General features: G+C 45.2%; 1 protein-coding gene across 5 annotated transcripts in view; it reads left to right on the top strand.

Moving 5' to 3' along the window:
* ADHFE1 (alcohol dehydrogenase iron containing 1) overlaps window positions 1–17528 on the top strand; it is a 33599-nt gene that overhangs the window by 535 nt on the left and 15536 nt on the right. For 4 of the 5 annotated variants that reach the window (XR_009498505.1, XM_059901943.1, XM_059901942.1 and 1 more), the window contains exons 2-10: window positions 5202–5318; window positions 5957–5994; window positions 7807–7853; window positions 9155–9208; window positions 9599–9753; window positions 9900–10096; window positions 11823–11900; window positions 13172–13277; window positions 16561–16713. Coding sequence is in view for 4 of the 5 variants with exons in the window: in XM_059901943.1 (XP_059757926.1) it covers window positions 5202–5318; window positions 5957–5994; window positions 7807–7853; window positions 9155–9208; window positions 9599–9753; window positions 9900–10096; window positions 11823–11900; window positions 13172–13277; window positions 16561–16713 (945 nt within the window). In the remaining variant the exon portion in view is untranslated. The remainder of the gene's footprint in view (window positions 1–5201; window positions 5319–5956; window positions 5995–7806; window positions 7854–9154; window positions 9209–9598; window positions 9754–9899; window positions 10097–11822; window positions 11901–13171; window positions 13278–16560; window positions 16714–17528) is intronic. The other variant, XM_059901941.1, reaches the window with a different exon arrangement.

Genomic DNA, 17528 nt, shown 5'->3' with positions numbered 1-17528 from the left:
AACGGGCCTCTGCAGAATGCAGCGGACAGAGGGTGTAGGAGAAAGAGAGGGATGAGAGAAATCACCAGGAGCTTGACTCTCTGGCATGTACAGGGCAGTCAGGGTATTAAACGTTATGACACGTCTGACTCGCCCTCCAGAAATGCCGGGTACATAGTAGCTGCCTGATAAATACTAGTTGAATGTGCAGGTGCACAAGTCCGCCTGGGAACACATGGGGAAAACATGAGCTAACAGGTGGAGATAAATAGGGGGAGAGGAGGGGACTAGAGAGGAATTTCAGGCAAAGGGAAGAGCAACACCAGAGGCAAAAGCCGTAGTTCCAGGATCTAAAAATAGCTAAAGACTGGACCTACCTTTATAGGAGGACGTGAGGAAAGAAAAAACAGATGGCGAAAGACCATGAATTAGAAAATAGCCAAATTTACTGGGCACTTACCAAGCACAGGGCGCTGTCCTACACACTTTACATGTACTACTACTACTAACTCTAATCCTTACGACAACGCTATGCCAAGCTGTATTATTATCCTCCTATTACATATAAAGAAATAAAGGCATGGAGAAAAATAATTTGCCCAGTGTCATACACTAAGCAAGTGGCACACCCATAATCTGGACCCAGGTGTTCTGGCTTCACTGTCCTTGTTCTCAGTCCTATGCTAAGGAATTTTAATTGTGTCCTGTAGATAATAGAAAGCTGTTGAAGCAATAGTCCTCACTGTGAAACATACTCTTTGAGATGCCCCATGAAAAAAAGAATCCCATGGCCAAATAAGTTTGGGAAACTAACCAACTGCTGCATCACCCTGTGGAGAGTCAGGATATACGTCAGCACACGAAGCGCCCTGAGAACTCCTGCAGGGAAGAAAAAAAAAAAGTTTAGCTGTATTTAAACTCTTTGTTCCAAACCTGTGTCATCACAGAACTCTTTATCAAGCAACCCCATTCATATCCCTTGGAACCAATGTCACGTAGAACATGTTTTTGGAATAGCTGCATGCAAAGGAGTGTGGCATGATTAGAATTAAGTTGAAGCTTTCTGGTAGCAGTGGAGAGGAAAGACGAGGTAATTGTCAGGCTCCAGCTAAAAGGCACCAAGGAGCGGCAGTGGGTACAAGAGGGTAGATGTAAGAGATATTGAGATGCAAGAAAAATTGGTTAGAATCAGCAGGATTTTGTATCTGATTAGTGAGACAGGAGAAGTGGAGGTTTCTGGCTGGGGCATCGGTAAACAGTGGGGCCATTTACCAATGTAGGGACTGTAAACTTTAGGAGGAAGATGATAATCATTTTGAGTTGGACATGCCTCAGGTACATCCAGGTGAAGACCCCGAGCAGGTAACTGAATACACTGTTCTGGAGCTCAGGAGCGAGTTGGAAGCACACCCATATATAGAGGGCAGTTGACACCACGGATGTAGAAGCAAAGGCCTTGACAAACTGTATTCCTAGAAGAAAAGGGCTGAGGATGAAGTCCTGGGGAGCATTACTGTATGGTGCTTTGTTCTGTGCATTTTTTTTTTTTTTTAATCCCATGTAGAAAGAGAGAGATTGCAGGTAAAAATCTTGGAAAATTGGGAAATGGTACCACTGGGCCCACGTTTTGCCCGGGGAAAGTCTGCCGGAGCTGAGGTGAAGCTGTGCCCACCTGCTCTGGATGGGGCAGCACTCCAGCTTCCTGAGAGACAACTCCCTCCACCCCAGGGCAGCCCACCACTCAGTCCACACACATGGCAGCTGTGCTGACAGCCAGCTGCTCTGGCCTCATTTCCATTACCTGCTGGCCTCTTTAGGCACTTGGATTTGCACTCTGACTGCCGGAAAAGGAACCAGCATTAAAGGATAGGAGGGGTGACCAAAGAGGTGAGAGGAAGGAAGGGAAGGAGGGAAGGACAGTTTGCAGTGCTCTCATCCCCGGGGTACCACAGGGAACCAAACAGCCTAACATCCATGGGGCTTAAGTGTGTGCATGTGTCGTTGGGGGGGGGGGGCGGTGCGGGGGGGTCAGGCAGGGCAGAAAATAAACAATAAACTAGTAAGTAAAACTTACAGCATATTTGATGCAGATAGGTACTAAAGAGAAAGCGAAAGCAAAGGGGGATGGGGTGTTGGAGGAGAGGATGCAATTGTAAAGAAGACAGAGAAAACCTCAACTACTAGTTTCCTGAGGCTGCTGTAACCAATTACCACGAACTTAGTGGCTTAAAACAACACACATTTATTATCTTACAGTTCTGGAGTTCAGAAGTCCAAAATCAGTTTTCCTGGGCCCAAATCAAGGTGTCGGCAGGGCCACATTCCCTTCAGAGGCTCTAGGGCAGAGTCCATTATCTTGCTTTTAACAACTTCTAGAGCCGCAGCGCCTGCATTCCTTTGCTGGTGGCCCCTTCCTCCATCTTCACGGCCAGCAACGTAGCACCTCGCTTCAGCGGTCACATTGCCTTCTTCTGTGTCAAATCTCCCTCTGCCTCTTTCTTAGAAGGACACTGTGATTACCTTTAGGGCCCACTCAGATAATCTAGGGTAATCTCTCCATCTCAAGATCCTTAACACATCTGCAGAGTCCCTCTTGCCACACAAAGTAATGTTGACAGGGTCCAGGGATTAGGACCAGAACAGCTTTTGGGCTCAGCTCAGCACACTCACTGGAGAAGTAACTGTTGCAGAAGGACCAGGGAAAGGAGGGCGCAAACCACGTGGCTCTCTGGGGGGGCATCTGGAGGTGCAGCACACCTGGCATGGTTTCAGAACAAGGCGTCTGGATCAGACTGAGCGAGAAGGAGGTGAGGCCAGAGACACGGTGGGCATGTCGGGGTGGCCAAGGATGACCCTAAGGTTGTTTGGCCTAAACAACCAAAGTTGAAGTTGTCATTAAGCTGGGATAAGGAAGAGGCTTTGAGGGGAAGACCAGGAGCTGAGTCTCAGGGGAAATGTGAGATGCTTAATAGACATTCAAGTGATGATGTCGAGTAGGAAGTTGATTCTGGAGTTCAGGAGAGAGGTCTAAACAGAAAGATTAAAGTGGGAGTCATCAACGTAGAAGGTGATCGAGGCCATGGGACCAGGTTGAGGTCACTCAGGGAGTGAGTGTGGAAAGAGAAGAGAAGGATCTACGGGCTGAATGCTGGGACCCTCCAGCATTTAGAGTCAAGAGCGTGAAAAGAAACTAGGCCAGGAGCAGCCAGTGCAGTAAGAAGAAAACCAGGGAATTGTGTCCTGGAAACCAAGGGAAGAAAGTATTTCCAGGGAGGAGGGAATGAACAGGAGGATGCAAATGACAGGTCTGAACTGAGAACTGAGTGGTGTATTAGCACCGAGGGGCGGGCCTTCGTGACCTGGTAAGTTTGTCAGTGGAGTCATGGGGCAAAGGCTCATTGGAAGATGTTCCAGAGAGAATGGGAGAAGAGAAATTAGAGAGAGCAGGTGTAGTCGGCTGAAGGGAAGGGGGCAGGCGGGGGCAACAGTGGGAAAGGGAAGGGGGACAAGAGGAAGTTGTTGGATGATGGTTGATATAATATGCGGAAGTCAACATTTTCGTACTGATGGATAAGATTTGGGGAGAGGGGGATTTTGATGACGCAGGAGAGGAAAGGAAGAACTGTTGGTAGTGATGTTTTGAGTCGCTGAGCAGGGCTGACGTTTAGTGCACAGGGGAGAGGTTGGCCTTTGCTAAGAGCGTGGCCAGTTTATTAATGATACCAGGAGGGAAGCCAGAATAATCGTGCCAGAGCCAGATGGTGGGTAGATAAGAGCCTTGCTCTAACCCTGCGGATTTCAGGGGGCCAAGGATGCGTGGGAGAAAAGAAAATGGAGTCAGTGGTTGTAGGCGAAGAGGAGAGAACCAGAGGTGAGCAAGCAAGCCAGAGGGGTTAAGAGGTTGAGAGTTTTAAGCATGAAACTCTTAAATATGATGACAAGGATCAAGTAAGGGGGAAGGCTAGGACATACAGAACAGATGGAGGTCCCAAGAAGGCAAGAGGGGGTGGGATTCAGACCACAACTAAGGAGTAGGAATGATGAATTGAGGTAGCCTGAAAACTTGAAAAATATATAATAAAAAGAGAAGGGGGGATGGGTGGAAGGAAGCCTGTGCTCCCACGGTCCTTCGTGTTGGATAGCTTCAAGTTTGGATTTTTCCTTCCCTTTGAGTCTCTTTTCTTGTCCTGGAGGGGCGTAAAGCAGGGAGAGACCTCGAAAGTAGTGCCCTGTGAAGGACAACGCCAGGGCCTTGCCTAATGCCGGTTCCCCTGCGGGAGCCGGCAGATGGCTCAGACCCGCCTGGATGCTCTTGGGAAACAATTCCACATGGCGTTCTCAGCCGTGCCCACCAGATGGCAGCCTCGGCTCATGGTGGCGCTCACACCCGCCCACGCCCGTTTTCACTTAATTCACAATTTTTGAGATCTTGACCGTCATTGAGTTTAACCCTTTTCCTTCCTTCCCCCTTTCCCCTCTCAGATGTGTTCATTCTAAGTTTGCAGGCGGGGGTAGGGGGGGTGGTATGTACCCACGTACCTACTGGACCCACCGGGACAGGGTCCCCTGGGCAATAGAGAGAAACATAAACCCTATTGAGAGGCTCAATCGGACGGCGAACAGCAGGAAGAGAAGCCGGAGAAGGGACCGTCCAAGAAATCGGAGGCGACCAGGACAGGAAGGGATACGGAGGTCAAGGGAGGGAAAGTCTCGAAAGAGGAGAACGTGGGAAATCCGTAGAGGAGCGGACTGAGAACTGAGCCGGGGTGAGGGATTCGGTGAAAAGAAGGTGACAGGTGTGACAGTAGGTGACAGTAATTTATGCGGACCCGGAGGGTGGGGCCGGGGAGGGGACGAGCAGGTGGAGCTGAGAAGGGACGGAGGCGCGAGGTGGTGGGTGACCAGGGTGGCCTGCAGGCCCACCGAGGGCTACGGAGGAAACGGCCCAAAGCCTGTTGGAAGAAAAACGAAACACCCTGAAGACAATGCTACAAAATAACACGGAAAGCTCCGGGGGAGAAGGATGGGGGGGATGAGGTGCGAGTAGTTAACACTGTGTCAATTTGGCCAAAGCTCCTAACCTAGGAAGAGCTGAGACCCCATCTTTTTTGGGGGGCTTAAACAACAGAAATTTATTTTTCCACAAATCCGGAAGCTAGAAGTCTGAGATCAAGGTGTCAGCGGGGTTGGTTTCTTCTGAGGTCTCTCTCCTTGGCTTGTAGATGGCCGTCTTCTCTCTGTGCCTTCACACGATCTTCCTCTGTGTATGCCTCGCGTTATATGAGACTCCATCTTGCTAGCAGGTTCGCTCTGGAGACTCTCCTTGCTGACCTGAAGAAGTAAGTGGCCTGCTGGCCCATGAATCCCAGGTGCCATCTAGGAACGGAGGGCAGTCTCCAGGGGACAGCCAGCAAAAAGCCAAGGTCTCAGTCCTATCGCTCTCCGCGCCGGTTCCTCAGGTCCCCCGGAGTCGCCAGAATGGGTTTGCGAGTTGCTGCGTACATGTAGGTCCCGAGGCGGCAGCGGCCGCCGGGAATAAACCCGATGAAGCCGGGAAGCGGACAGAAGTCTTTTGGGAGAGCGCGCAGCGAGGCCTCGGGTGCCTGGCCGGAGAGGCCCTCGGGCGATGCCGGAGGGAGTCCAGCGCCCGCCCCGGGGCCTCGCCTGGCCTGCCGGTGGGGACGGGGGGCGGGGGACCCTTCCTTAAACCTTCCTGTAGCCCCAGAGCGCTCATCCCAGCTCCCCGCAGTCATTTAACTATAGCTTCAATAATTCGTGGAAGAACGATCCTACAATGCTGGAGACTCCGAGTCAACTTTTTTGTCCATGGTGATGTCTGGCTTTTCCTATCGTGGGGTGTTTGCTGTAGCTACTACTCTGATAGCCTCTTAAGACCAGAATGCAATGTGTGTTACTTTAAGGCTTCTTATATTCTGGTTTTCTGGTTTCACGCTACTCTTTCTTTTCGTTTCCCTAGATGCCAGTGCCCAAGTCATTCTCATACTTACTCCCAAGGTAATAGTACATTTTGTGTTTAGCCACAATTTCAGTTTCCACTGTTGGCAAGACGTTTGGGCAAAGTGTAAAGTAAGAGAATCAAGGCATGTGATAGGAAGACTGGTGAAAATTTTCACTTGAAATTGGTAGTATGTAGTTCTAATTATACTATCTCAGCTGAATGTATGCTACTGATTATGTTTTTGGCTCAAATATATATTTAATGCTATTTACAATGTCTTTCTCTTTTAAACAGAATTATTTGCCAAAGCGAAAAGTGGTGACACAAATAGGATTTTAGGGTTGTCTGAGTTCATCAAACAGAATTAATCAAGATGAAATCTTTGAAAGGTTCTAATACATCCCCAAAAAAGAGTCTGAAGAACAAGGTGGTTCCCAGAAGGAAAAAAAATTTGTTTGGATCAATTTTTTAAATAACACTCTATTTCTTAATAATTAAAAATGACAAAAGTTTTCAGTTCCTACAAACATCTTAATTCTTACCAGCTCCATTGTCCACAGAGCACTGGGCAGCTCATTGTAGCTTCAACGTGTCCTCAGAATGTCACATGAATTATACTGACACAAAAACAGATTTCACCTCTTAGGAGAAAAGGTCAAATCTAAACAGTGGTAAGGGATGGAAGGGAGGGGCCTGCCCACACAGGATCCTAAGCAGAAACTCACAAAGAAGCCTGTTGGGATTAGAACAGATAGAGTAACTAACTGAGGGCTTTTTCCTGCCTAGAGAGTGACTCATCCTTCAGGACCAGCCAAGGGACCCCACCCCACCCCAGTCATTAACAGCCATGCACTAAGCAGAAGCATGCGGTGCCTTCCAGGCCCTCATGGACACATGCAGAATTTTGTCTTCAGCTGATTTTCTGCAATTCTTAATTGGTTTCAACAAAGAATCCGTAATTTTCCTATTTGGGGCTATAAAATTAGTAATTTACAGAAAGATAATCTCAGTGTTTTCTAGGATCCAATTTATGTCTTTTCCTAAATTTTAGTAACAGGAGTAATAGATTATTTCTTTAAAGCCTGTTGAGATCAAAGAAATTTGGATTATGATTAAGGATACCCTTGCCAAAGGTAGATTTTGGTCCCGTTGTGGTCTCTTTGTCTTGTAAAAAAAAAAAAAAAAAAATGGTAGTAAAAATTGTTCTGTAGACTTTTTTCAATCTTATGACTGGTCAAGACTGATAAAAATAAGTAGATGAAAACAAAGATAAAACCCACTAAGTAGAGCCCTCTTATTGTTCCAATATAACAGAAAATCATTTTTGCCATAACCTGATATTTTGTAAATATCAGTTTATAAAAATTTTTAAATTTCCCAAAGAAAACTAAATAGTTTACATGTATAAGCTTGAGAAATATAAATATCTCACTGTGATAAGTACCCCCCATAGAGAAAATCTTAATTTAAATAAATTATCACAGTTGCTATAAGAAGTGTAAGCAGGACTCTAATTAATGAATTTACTAATAGTTGTTCTCTAATAATAATTGAATTGAGTCTAGAGGATTTTTTTCTAGTGGATTTTTACACATTATGTTTTCAAAAGTATATTTTAATTTCAACGGAGAAAAGATTTTAAGTAACTTTATTTTCACACGATCTGCATCAAGCTAGCATTACATTCTCTTAAAATGCAGGTTTTAATTTTAATCTAATAGGCAACAATGAAACCTGAAAAATGTATTTTAGGTAAGGCTTCAAGGGAAATGTTTATATTCACTGCTGAAAATCCAATTCACTATCAAATGACAATATTTTTGCTCTGTTTTTGAGGCCTACTCTGATGCTAATTTTTACATTTCTAGCTCCTGGACTTTCACCTTCTGGGAAAACAACAGATTATGCCTTTGAGGTAGATTTAATCATTCATTCTTTCTTTTATGAATGACTTGAAAAAAATACAATCAGAGTATTTTGCTAATGCATTATTATCTCATTTGAAGTCTGTTATTAATAGATGTTCCCTAACCTTATTATTTGATCAGCACCTATTCAGCAAAGTACTTTGTCAGGATAATGGAATATAAATCTTCTGATAACACGAGTAATGTGTAGAATACTGTTTTCTGTACAGCCATTAAAATAGAGCAAATTCCCAGTTCTACGAACTCTCCAACTTATATGTTGTATGATAAATCTTCTTTAGTTTTGTAATTATAACAACCCCAAAAGAGGTTCAAGTAACCGGTTGAAGCAAGAATAACGGAACAGTTAATTCCGATGAATTTTTATCATACTGTAATTACATAATTATTTGTATAAATCCCTGTCTCCTCCTAGTTTAGGGGTCATAATTTAAAATGTGACCAGAGGCCTGACAGTTAGTCATTCCAGGAGCAGGCTGGGGGAGGACGGTGCTGTGTTTGCTGAGAGCACAGGCCCATCTCAAGGGTGCAACCTGCCCTCAGCCCCCTGTGATTGCAGCCACACTGGAATGCAGCCGGTGCTGCCCGATTATTCAAGAGAGATAGAAATCCAGATGGTCACATTGCTTTTTATTTTTAATTAGATAATAAGAGTTATTATCGAAACCAAGAAAAAAAAAAGAGAAGAAGAAATTTAAACATAACATCGATCAAACAAAACATGTCTTCAGGCCAAAAGCGACCCATCATGCATTGGTATAAAAGCTCTTCTCTCAGCTGTAAACGTTATGAGGCCATGTTTCTCTTGTTCATAGTTGTGTTACCAGAGCCTAGCACATGCCTGGAACATAGCAGATACTCAGTAGTGTTGGTTGGATGGGAGGATGGATGGATGGATGGATACACGCATGCAAGGGTGGTTGGATAGACGAATGGTTGGAGGAGTGAATGAAGGCACTAAAAATACACAAAGATAACAATATTTACATTGGAAAATAAGATATTTGTTCATTTACGTGTGGAGGCAAGAAGAGGCAAGCATTTCAAGCTGAGGGAACAATTGAGAGATTATGATATATTTGGGGAAAATACATAATTCCAGTGTGACTGGAGCCAACGTTTGCTTAAAGAAGTATGATGAGTGTGAGGCCAGATGCGATGACCTAGAAGGCCATGCTGGGGAATATATACTTTATTCTCTAGACAATGGGGAACCATTTCAGGGTTTTAGAAATGAAATGACCAACTCTCTAAACACCCATCACCTAAATCTTTTCTTTATTTTCAGATGGCTGTTTCAAATATTAGATATGGAGCAGGAGTTACAAAGGAAGTGGGCATGGCAAGTATTTAAGATTTCTACAGTCTTCTACTATAAATGTTACTTTTATTTTATTTTATTTAGGCTTTTTAAAAAACATATTTATTTATTTGGTTGTGCCGGGTCTTAGTTGCAGCATACGGGCTCCTTAGTTGTGGCATGCAAACTCTTAGTTGCAGCATGCATGTGGGATCTAGTTCCCTAACCAGGGATCGAACCCAGGCCCCCTGCATTGGGAGTGCGGAGTCTTATCCACTGCGCCACCAGGTAAGTCCCTGTATATTTTAAAACAAGTACAAATTGACAGCAGTTGAGTCTTTTGTTTTGGACTCAATGATAAGTTTGCCAGAAGTATCTATTACATTTCTAGTGTAATCAAACCTAACTTATACATTATTTTTGTTATTGTAGGACCTACAAAACATGGGTGCTAAAAATGTTTGTTTGATGACAGACAAGAACCTCTCCCAACTCCCTCCTGTACAGACAGTGATGGATTCCTTCGTGAAGAATGGCATAAACTTTAAGGTTTATGATAATGTGAGGGTGGAACCAACCGATAGAAGGTATTCTTTGATTGTCGTTAAATTTACTCTAAGCAGAAGCCAACACATACCAGTGTTGATTGAAACTTGCCCCAGGCCTTATTTAATGGCACGGCAATTTATTTCTAAAAAACCCGACATATGGCCTTTATTTTCCCTTCTCCAAGCTTCATGGAAGCTATTGAATTTGCCAGAAGGGGAGCTTTTGATGCCTACGTGGCCGTAGGTGGCGGCTCCACCATAGACACCTGCAAAGCCGCTAATCTGTACTCATCCAGCCCTGACTCTGATTTCCTGGACTACGTCAATGCCCCCATTGGGAAGGGAAAGCCTGTGACTGCGCCTCTTAAGCCTCTGATTGCAGGTAAAGACTGTTTGTCTCTTTTATTTTGCAACTGGCAAAAGGCCTCAGGAAAGACACAAGGCAGTAATTTTTGGGTGTATGTTTTCCAAAGTTTCCTGATTTCTTCATTTCCATATAGTACCTTGTTTGGAGATCGAAACAGAGAGCAATTCATTCATGTTTAAAATTCTGATTTTCATTATTGCACAGACAGAGAAAATTTGGGTCAGTAGTAGGAAAGTTTGCAGAGTTAAGCTATGACGTCACTATGTGGAAGAGAAGGGAAGGCCATCGTCTATAGATTATTAGATCCTCCTGTGGGCAGGTTTGTCTTCTGAGCCCCTCTCGGTTTTGTCCCACTTTGCCAGCCACTGTGGAGTTTAAGGGGAACGTTCCCTTTTATTTTTCTGATGTTGACTCAACCCTTTCTTCCACCTAATGGCTCCTCAGCTGACCTGGGGCTTTGTCTCTGCCCTGGGACATGTGGCCAGCGTGGCCTCGTCACTCTGGGCGACACCCGCTCTGTGGCTGCCCAGGGCACAGACACGCACATCCAAATTAGGATCGCTTGTCTGTTCCACACAGACCTAGGGATCTTTCTGTCTTGTCTTCCCTCCCAATTTATGGCTGTCAGCATATCACTGTCTAAAGTCTTACAGCTAAAATGTACTAGCTGGAAAATATCAGGTTTATTTTTTTAATTAAATTAATTTATTTTTATACCACAGGTTCTTATTAGTTATCTATTTTATACACATTAGTGTATACATGTCAATCCCAACCTCCCATTTCATCCCACCACCCCCAACCCCAGGAAAATATCAGTTTAAAGTCTTGTCCTCTCTCCTCCCGCTCTCCTACTCCCACTGTGAACAGGCCCTGTGATGGGGCAGGAGTGAGTCGACAGCAGATGAACTGCTTTGACGTGAATGAGTGATCAGCAGGGAGCAGCATAATTGATGTCTGGCAAATGGAACCCTCTGGTGAAACTGTGTCGGCATCACACAGAGGGGTGATTAGTAAAATTTAGAAACTTGACAGAACTACAAAACCGCAGAGTCCGGCAAAGGCAGAGTGTTACTGTTCTTGCTGCCAAGAGGGAATAAAGATGTCTTTTAGAGACGGCAAATACGAGTTTTCTTCCCAGAGATGCCGAGAGGCCTGCTTTTGAATTCCCAACTGCAGCTGCTTAAGCTCTGACACTAGAGGAGCCCGAGGCTCCCAGAACTCCTCCCTGTTAATACAGAAACAGACATCACACATACACATTCAGCACACGTGTGTGTAATACAGGCATGGACATCATGCATACATATTAGGCATACATACATGTTAGTGCCAATATGGACATCAAACATACATGCTAACACAGATACAGGCATCATGCATACATATCAAGTGCACATACATGTTAGGTTTACATGCATGTTAATGCAGACACAGACATCATACATGCTAAACATGTATGCGTATTGATGCAGACACTGCCATCACACACATATGTTAAACACGGATGCCGGTATGTTAATGCCAACACAGGCATCAGACCTGTTACTCACATGTTAATGTAGACACAGTCATACACGTGAAGCATACATGTATGTTAATACAAATACAGACATCAGGTGAGCAAACAAGGGCAGCAAAGCTTTCTCCTCTAACCTTGCTCCTTATTTCCTAAGACTTAATTATCTCCACTGACCTTTATTTAGATGCTTTATTAAAATTGGCATTTTTTTTGTTCAAGTCCCAACTACCTCAGGAACTGGGAGTGAAACTACTGGAGTTGCCATTTTTGACTACGAATACTTGAAAGTAAAAACTGGTAAGAACTTTGCCCATAAAAAATTTTTTTTAATTCTCTCTCTTACCCTTCAACTAACTCCACCCCCTTTTCTTTAACCCTAATATTTAAAATTCAAGGAGTTACAGAGTTAAGGAAAGGGTATATACATAGACACATTTTCTTTCTTTTCCCACATACATATAAAAAATATGAAGCAGTCTAATAAACTTGTTTTTGAGAATTACCTACAAAAGCTTATTGAAATGTCATGAATCTTGATTGGCCATTCTTCTGCCCAAGTTAGTGACTATATATCAGTGATAAATGGTTATTCCCTTTCTTAGACATCTTTTTTACATTCTAACTCAATTTCATTGAGGTGTAATTTTTATATAATAAAATGTATACATTTTAAGAGTCTAGTTTGATGAGTTTTGACAAATATATACCACATGTACCCACCACCCCAATCAAGATACAAAACATTCCCACTTCTCCAGAGAGTTCCCTCATGCTCCTTCCCAGTCAATCCCTCCAGCCCCATTCCCAAGTAACCACTATTCTGCTTTCTACCTTCTTTGTCATCTTTATCCTGTCTTCTTCTCTGACTCTCAGCTAATGTGGGGGAAATGTCCCTCTCCTTGAGTCTGGTTCAATATCCTTCTTCCAGGCCTTTGTAGTGGAATAAATTGGCATTGAACTGCACATTTATGGTAACTTCTCTTTTTAAACTACATTATCCTTTGACATTGTTAAAGATAATAATAATAGTAACCAACACTTAAATTCTACCTTAAATCTTTTTAAAGACTTTCCCGTCATATTATCTAATGTGATCCTTACAACAGCTCTGGGAGGGACGGAGGCCCTGTGTTATTAGAGTCTAATCTTACAGAGAACTCAGAAAGGCCCAGACACGTACCAAAGACATGCAGCAAATCACAGAGCAAGGACCCAAACCAGTGGTTTGCTAGTAAACCAGCTCTCTAGAATTTAATGAGTAAATAAGCCCCGATTTGGAGTGTCTGCGTGGTGTAACTACTCTGCCATAGCAAATGACGTCACTCAATCTGGAGTTGGGAAGAGATGCATATAGTGGCTCTTGTAAACTGCAAGGAGCTTCAGCTGCACCAAAAAACCTGGTTTCTGACTCCAAATCTCTTTCCACTGCTCCTTGCTGCCTCCCTATATGAGAATGAAATCTTATCTCATATTTTAATTTTTTTAGGATAATTTGTTACCCTAAAGTTATTTAATTTTTAAAAAATTGTGTCCGTACCTATAGCCTCTGTTGAAAATCCCTGCCTTAGGTATTGCTTCGCGAGCCATCAAACCCACACTGGGCCTGATTGATCCTCTGCACACCCTGTACATGCCTGAGCGGGTGATCGCCAACAGTGGCTTCGATGTGCTTTGGTAGGTACCCGTGCCACCTGCAGGGGCTCTTTCGGGACTCGGTTGACGGACAGTATTTTACTGCTGAAAGCACTTGTTAAGCACTCATTCACTGTGCTCCACAACAGCGCTGGCTTTGGCTGTCATTATCCCCTTTCCTGAGAGACAAAGCTAAAGCTGTAAAGATGAGGTGAGGTCCGAGGTGAGCCACAAACCTGCTGTTTGGGATGGACCGGCCCAGCCACAGCTGCAGCCACGGGGACACAGGGAGGGGAGCAGTGGCAGCTGGCAGGCAGCATCTCAGACCCACAGCACTGCCTCTGCTGCGCTAACCAGGGGATGCCAGGGCTGCAACCTCAGGCACACAGCAGGGGCGAGAGGGCCCACTGCCGGAGCTGGAAGGGCTCGCTTGTCGGCACTTCACACGCATCATCACTTCACCACAGCTCTGTGCCACACAGAAAAGAAAACTGGGCTGGAGATGTTGAGCAGCTTGCCCAGAGTCACACCACGTGCTCCCCTGGCTTCATCTGCCATGTGCTGATGGCTCCCTCATCAGTGTTTCTGCCACAGGCCTCGCTCCCGAGCTCTGGGCCCTGCGTTCCAGCGGCATCACGGGGACCCACGGGTGCTTCACATTCACCTGGTCCAAAAGACCCTATTCCACCCCTTTGCACATGCACATTTCTTCTCATTTTAACATCTCTGAAATCAAGGCATAGCTGTATATCTGTGGCATGGCAGTATGGTTTTCTTCCTCAGTGGTACTTTTTTTTTTTAATGGTGCATCTTAAAAAGCATGGCATCTTGAAGTTGATGAAATCTGACAGTTCTCTCAATCCCCCCACCCCTCACAGCTTCTCCTCCTGGGTCCCTCACCTCAGTGCGCAGCAGGACTCAGCATGGACTTCTCCCTTGCCTCGTGCCCACACCCAGCCACAGGGCCTCTCTCTTGTCTGACCGAACCTCTCCCATCTGCTCCCGCCTCAGCTCAGGCCTGCCCCAGCTCTTGCCTGGACGGTAATCCAATCTGCTTATCAGTCTCCCTGCTTCCCTCCCACAGTCCTTCTGTCTGTCCTGCATACTGGCCTCAACAAGCTTCCAGAAGGCAATATGACCACCGCGCAAACACACGGGCATTTATACACACACACACACACCCCTCTACCTTACAAGTCTGTCATTGCCTTTCCACACCTACTGTCTGAAAGCCAAAGCCCCTGGAATGTCCCCAGTGCTGAGCGCTTTATCTGCTTGGAGAACTCTTCTTTCACTTTTCACTGGAGCATTCTGTCATTGATGGAGCCTTTGCTGACCCTCCCCTCCCCTCCCCTCTCCTTAAGAACCACTCTGTCCTTTGCTCTTACCCACTGGGGGCCTGTGCATTGCTTCGGAGACACCGCTCTTCATACGCCAGTCTCCCTCACTGCACTGCGGGCTTGGCAAGGACAGGACCATCTTATGCGCTTCTCCATCCCTGCCCCTTGGCACAGGGACTGTCACATCGTCGGTACTCACAATTAACAACTGTCGGGTGAAGTTCACACAAGCAGGAGGCAGCAGAGTTAGGATTCACACCCAGGTCTACCCAAGTCCATGGTCTGCTTTTCTTATTGCATTACACTGCCCGCCAAGAGACTGGAGAAAACCATGTCCAACTCCATCCTGGGCAATGTTGTCAGTACTCTGAAGAGTTGTCCTTGAATAACTTGGAAATAAGATTACCCTCCCTAGCTGTGAACTGCATAATAAACATATAACAGACTAAAGCAGTCATGTGTAAATGAATGACTCACAGACCCAAAGACTCTGCTGTCAATAAAAGCGGGGAGTGGGCTCAGAAGAAAGGAGAGTGATGGCAGTGGCCCTTCCAAGGACTGACCACGGGAGAGCGCACGTGGCCCGAGGACTCTGCCCCTGAGGCCCAGTAGCCTGTTCTGAAGGTGGACACACCCATGTATTCAACCTTAGAGGCAGTTCCCCTCGTTAGGGCTCCATGGGCTTTCTGACCATAATTGGGCATCCGTAGACTTGCCGACAGGGAGAATAGATGCCTAGAAGACTCAGGTGTCTGTCCCCCTCAGCAGTTATATTTCTTGTTAGAAATCGATAATCAGACTTCCAGGTTTTACACATAGTTTCTGTGAGCTCAGCTCAGTGAATCTGCCCCTTAAAGACAGATCTGATCTTGCGCCCAGAATCAAGATGCACAGCAGGGCAGAGGTTTAACACTGCACCTTGGTGGACTCATCACCACCCCGTCCACCCCACGTGGACACCTCCTTCTTGCCTTGCCCAGATTTCCTGTTTAGCACCACAAACCCATAGCTTTTGTCCACCAACTAATTCTTTTTGAAGTTCTAATACTTTGTTCAAAAGATGTTATCTGCTTCACACATGCAGAAGAGAGTAAATTCTCCATTCTAAGACTGAAAACTATACCTCATGCACAAAGCAGTTCATGTTATACTGTGTTCCCAACAAATCGTTGATCTAGATGATTGTGTTTATTCTCATCTTCTGCAGTTGATTAGCTAGAATTCGTGGCAGGCCAGTAGGTAAAGGAAGCTCTGATGCTTTATTCTTAAAACAGCCAACCCTGAATTTAGGCCATGTAAGAAGAAAGAATTAGATTTTTTGTTCAGGCCAAGAATTAATAATAATGGTGAATGGTAAGTTTTACAAAGTGCTGGTACTTTACATATGTGAACTTAATTTTCACAGCAGCACCATGAAGAAAGATTTATGATTTATGATTTATCCCCATCTTAGAATCACAGGGAGGATGGTGACTCCCCCCCAGGCCCACAGTGGGAAAGTCTGGTGCCAGAATTTACATCTGGGGGGCCAACCCACTGCACTGTACTCTTATAGAAGGCTAGTGTAACTATGACCCTTCTTGGATGGGTAATATGGTGTTTGATCAATGCAAGGTATAAATGGTAAATATACTTTAGAAGGAAGTCATTTTTCAGATTCAGTGCTTTTCTTCATGACTTAAATGTTTAAAATTTCAGCATCATAAAGATGTACTGGCACTAGAAAGGCACCATATGTAATCTTATACATACTGGTCAAAAACACTGTAGTGCTGTTAATGTCAACTTCACTGTGTTAATTTCTATAATAAGCAAAGACTGTCGTGGACAAGATGCTGATTATTGAGATGAGTTGTGATTATCAGCACTACGAAGCATATCCACAGGGGAGTGAGTACCGAGCGTTCTGAGACAGTCTGTGATCTGAATGGAGCAAAGGAGGAAAAGGATGCTTTCAACTGTGTATTTTAAATATTCCTTGTTAGTCACGCCCTGGAGTCCTACACTGCCCTCCCGTACCACATGCGGAGCCCCTGCCCTGCAAATCCCATCACTCGGCCAGCCTACCAGGGCAGCAACCCCATCAGTGACATTTGGGCAGTCCACGCACTGAGGATCGTTGCTAAGTATCTGAAGAGGTATGTCGCCCAGAGGGGACGGAAACAGAACAGAAAAACCACTTTCCACCTTCACGTGAAATGTGGCGCACCAGATCCTGAAATGTCCTGAGCAAGCCTGCTCACCAAAAAAAATCAGTCACTGTACATACAGAAGCACCAGAGACCAGCAACCTCTGGAGGGAGCCCCATGAGGACAGATGAAAACTGGATCCTTTGATCTGAAAAGGCAAAGATCATGAGGGGACAACATAGGAGCCCCTAATTTATGAAGGATGCAGGTAGAAGGTTTATTCATCAAAGCCTCAAAACCAAACCTGGGGGAGGGGAGATGTCCTTTGAGATCTGGCTACCAAGGGCAGAAATGAGAACCACGAGACAGATGTTGGCCCTGCCCCATCAGGCCCTGTCCAGAGGCACACGGGGTCGACCCATGAGCAAACGCACATGAACTCAATTTAAGAAATAGATGTGTAGAGACGTCTGTCCTGGGAGATATGAAAGCCTTCCTAAAAAGATTCCTAAAAGGTTTGGAAAGATTTATGCATGAAATAGCCATAATAGACTCTTGAGAGAGAGCAAAGATGTACTTAGAGATGAAAACTGATCCCTGAGACATTAAGACTTGTGCAAAGTCGAACTGCCCTTTGTATTTATACACAACAGAGGGCAAGAACAGGGCAGGTTAGGACTAGATGTGAGCGCGGTGCCTCCTCCGGCCTAGAGGGAGAGGGGCCTAGGACAGCATTTTGTAGTAGAGGTATGGGAGGGACACAGACCTCTCTCCAGCTCAGAGCCCAGCAGGGAGGATTTGTCTGGGTAGAAGCAGATGCAGA

This window comes from Balaenoptera ricei, chromosome 17 (genome assembly GCF_028023285.1).
Source record: "Balaenoptera ricei isolate mBalRic1 chromosome 17, mBalRic1.hap2, whole genome shotgun sequence".
In the NCBI taxonomy this organism is placed as follows: Eukaryota; Metazoa; Chordata; class Mammalia; order Artiodactyla; family Balaenopteridae; genus Balaenoptera; species Balaenoptera ricei.
This window is presented reverse-complemented; position numbering and strand designations above follow the sequence as displayed.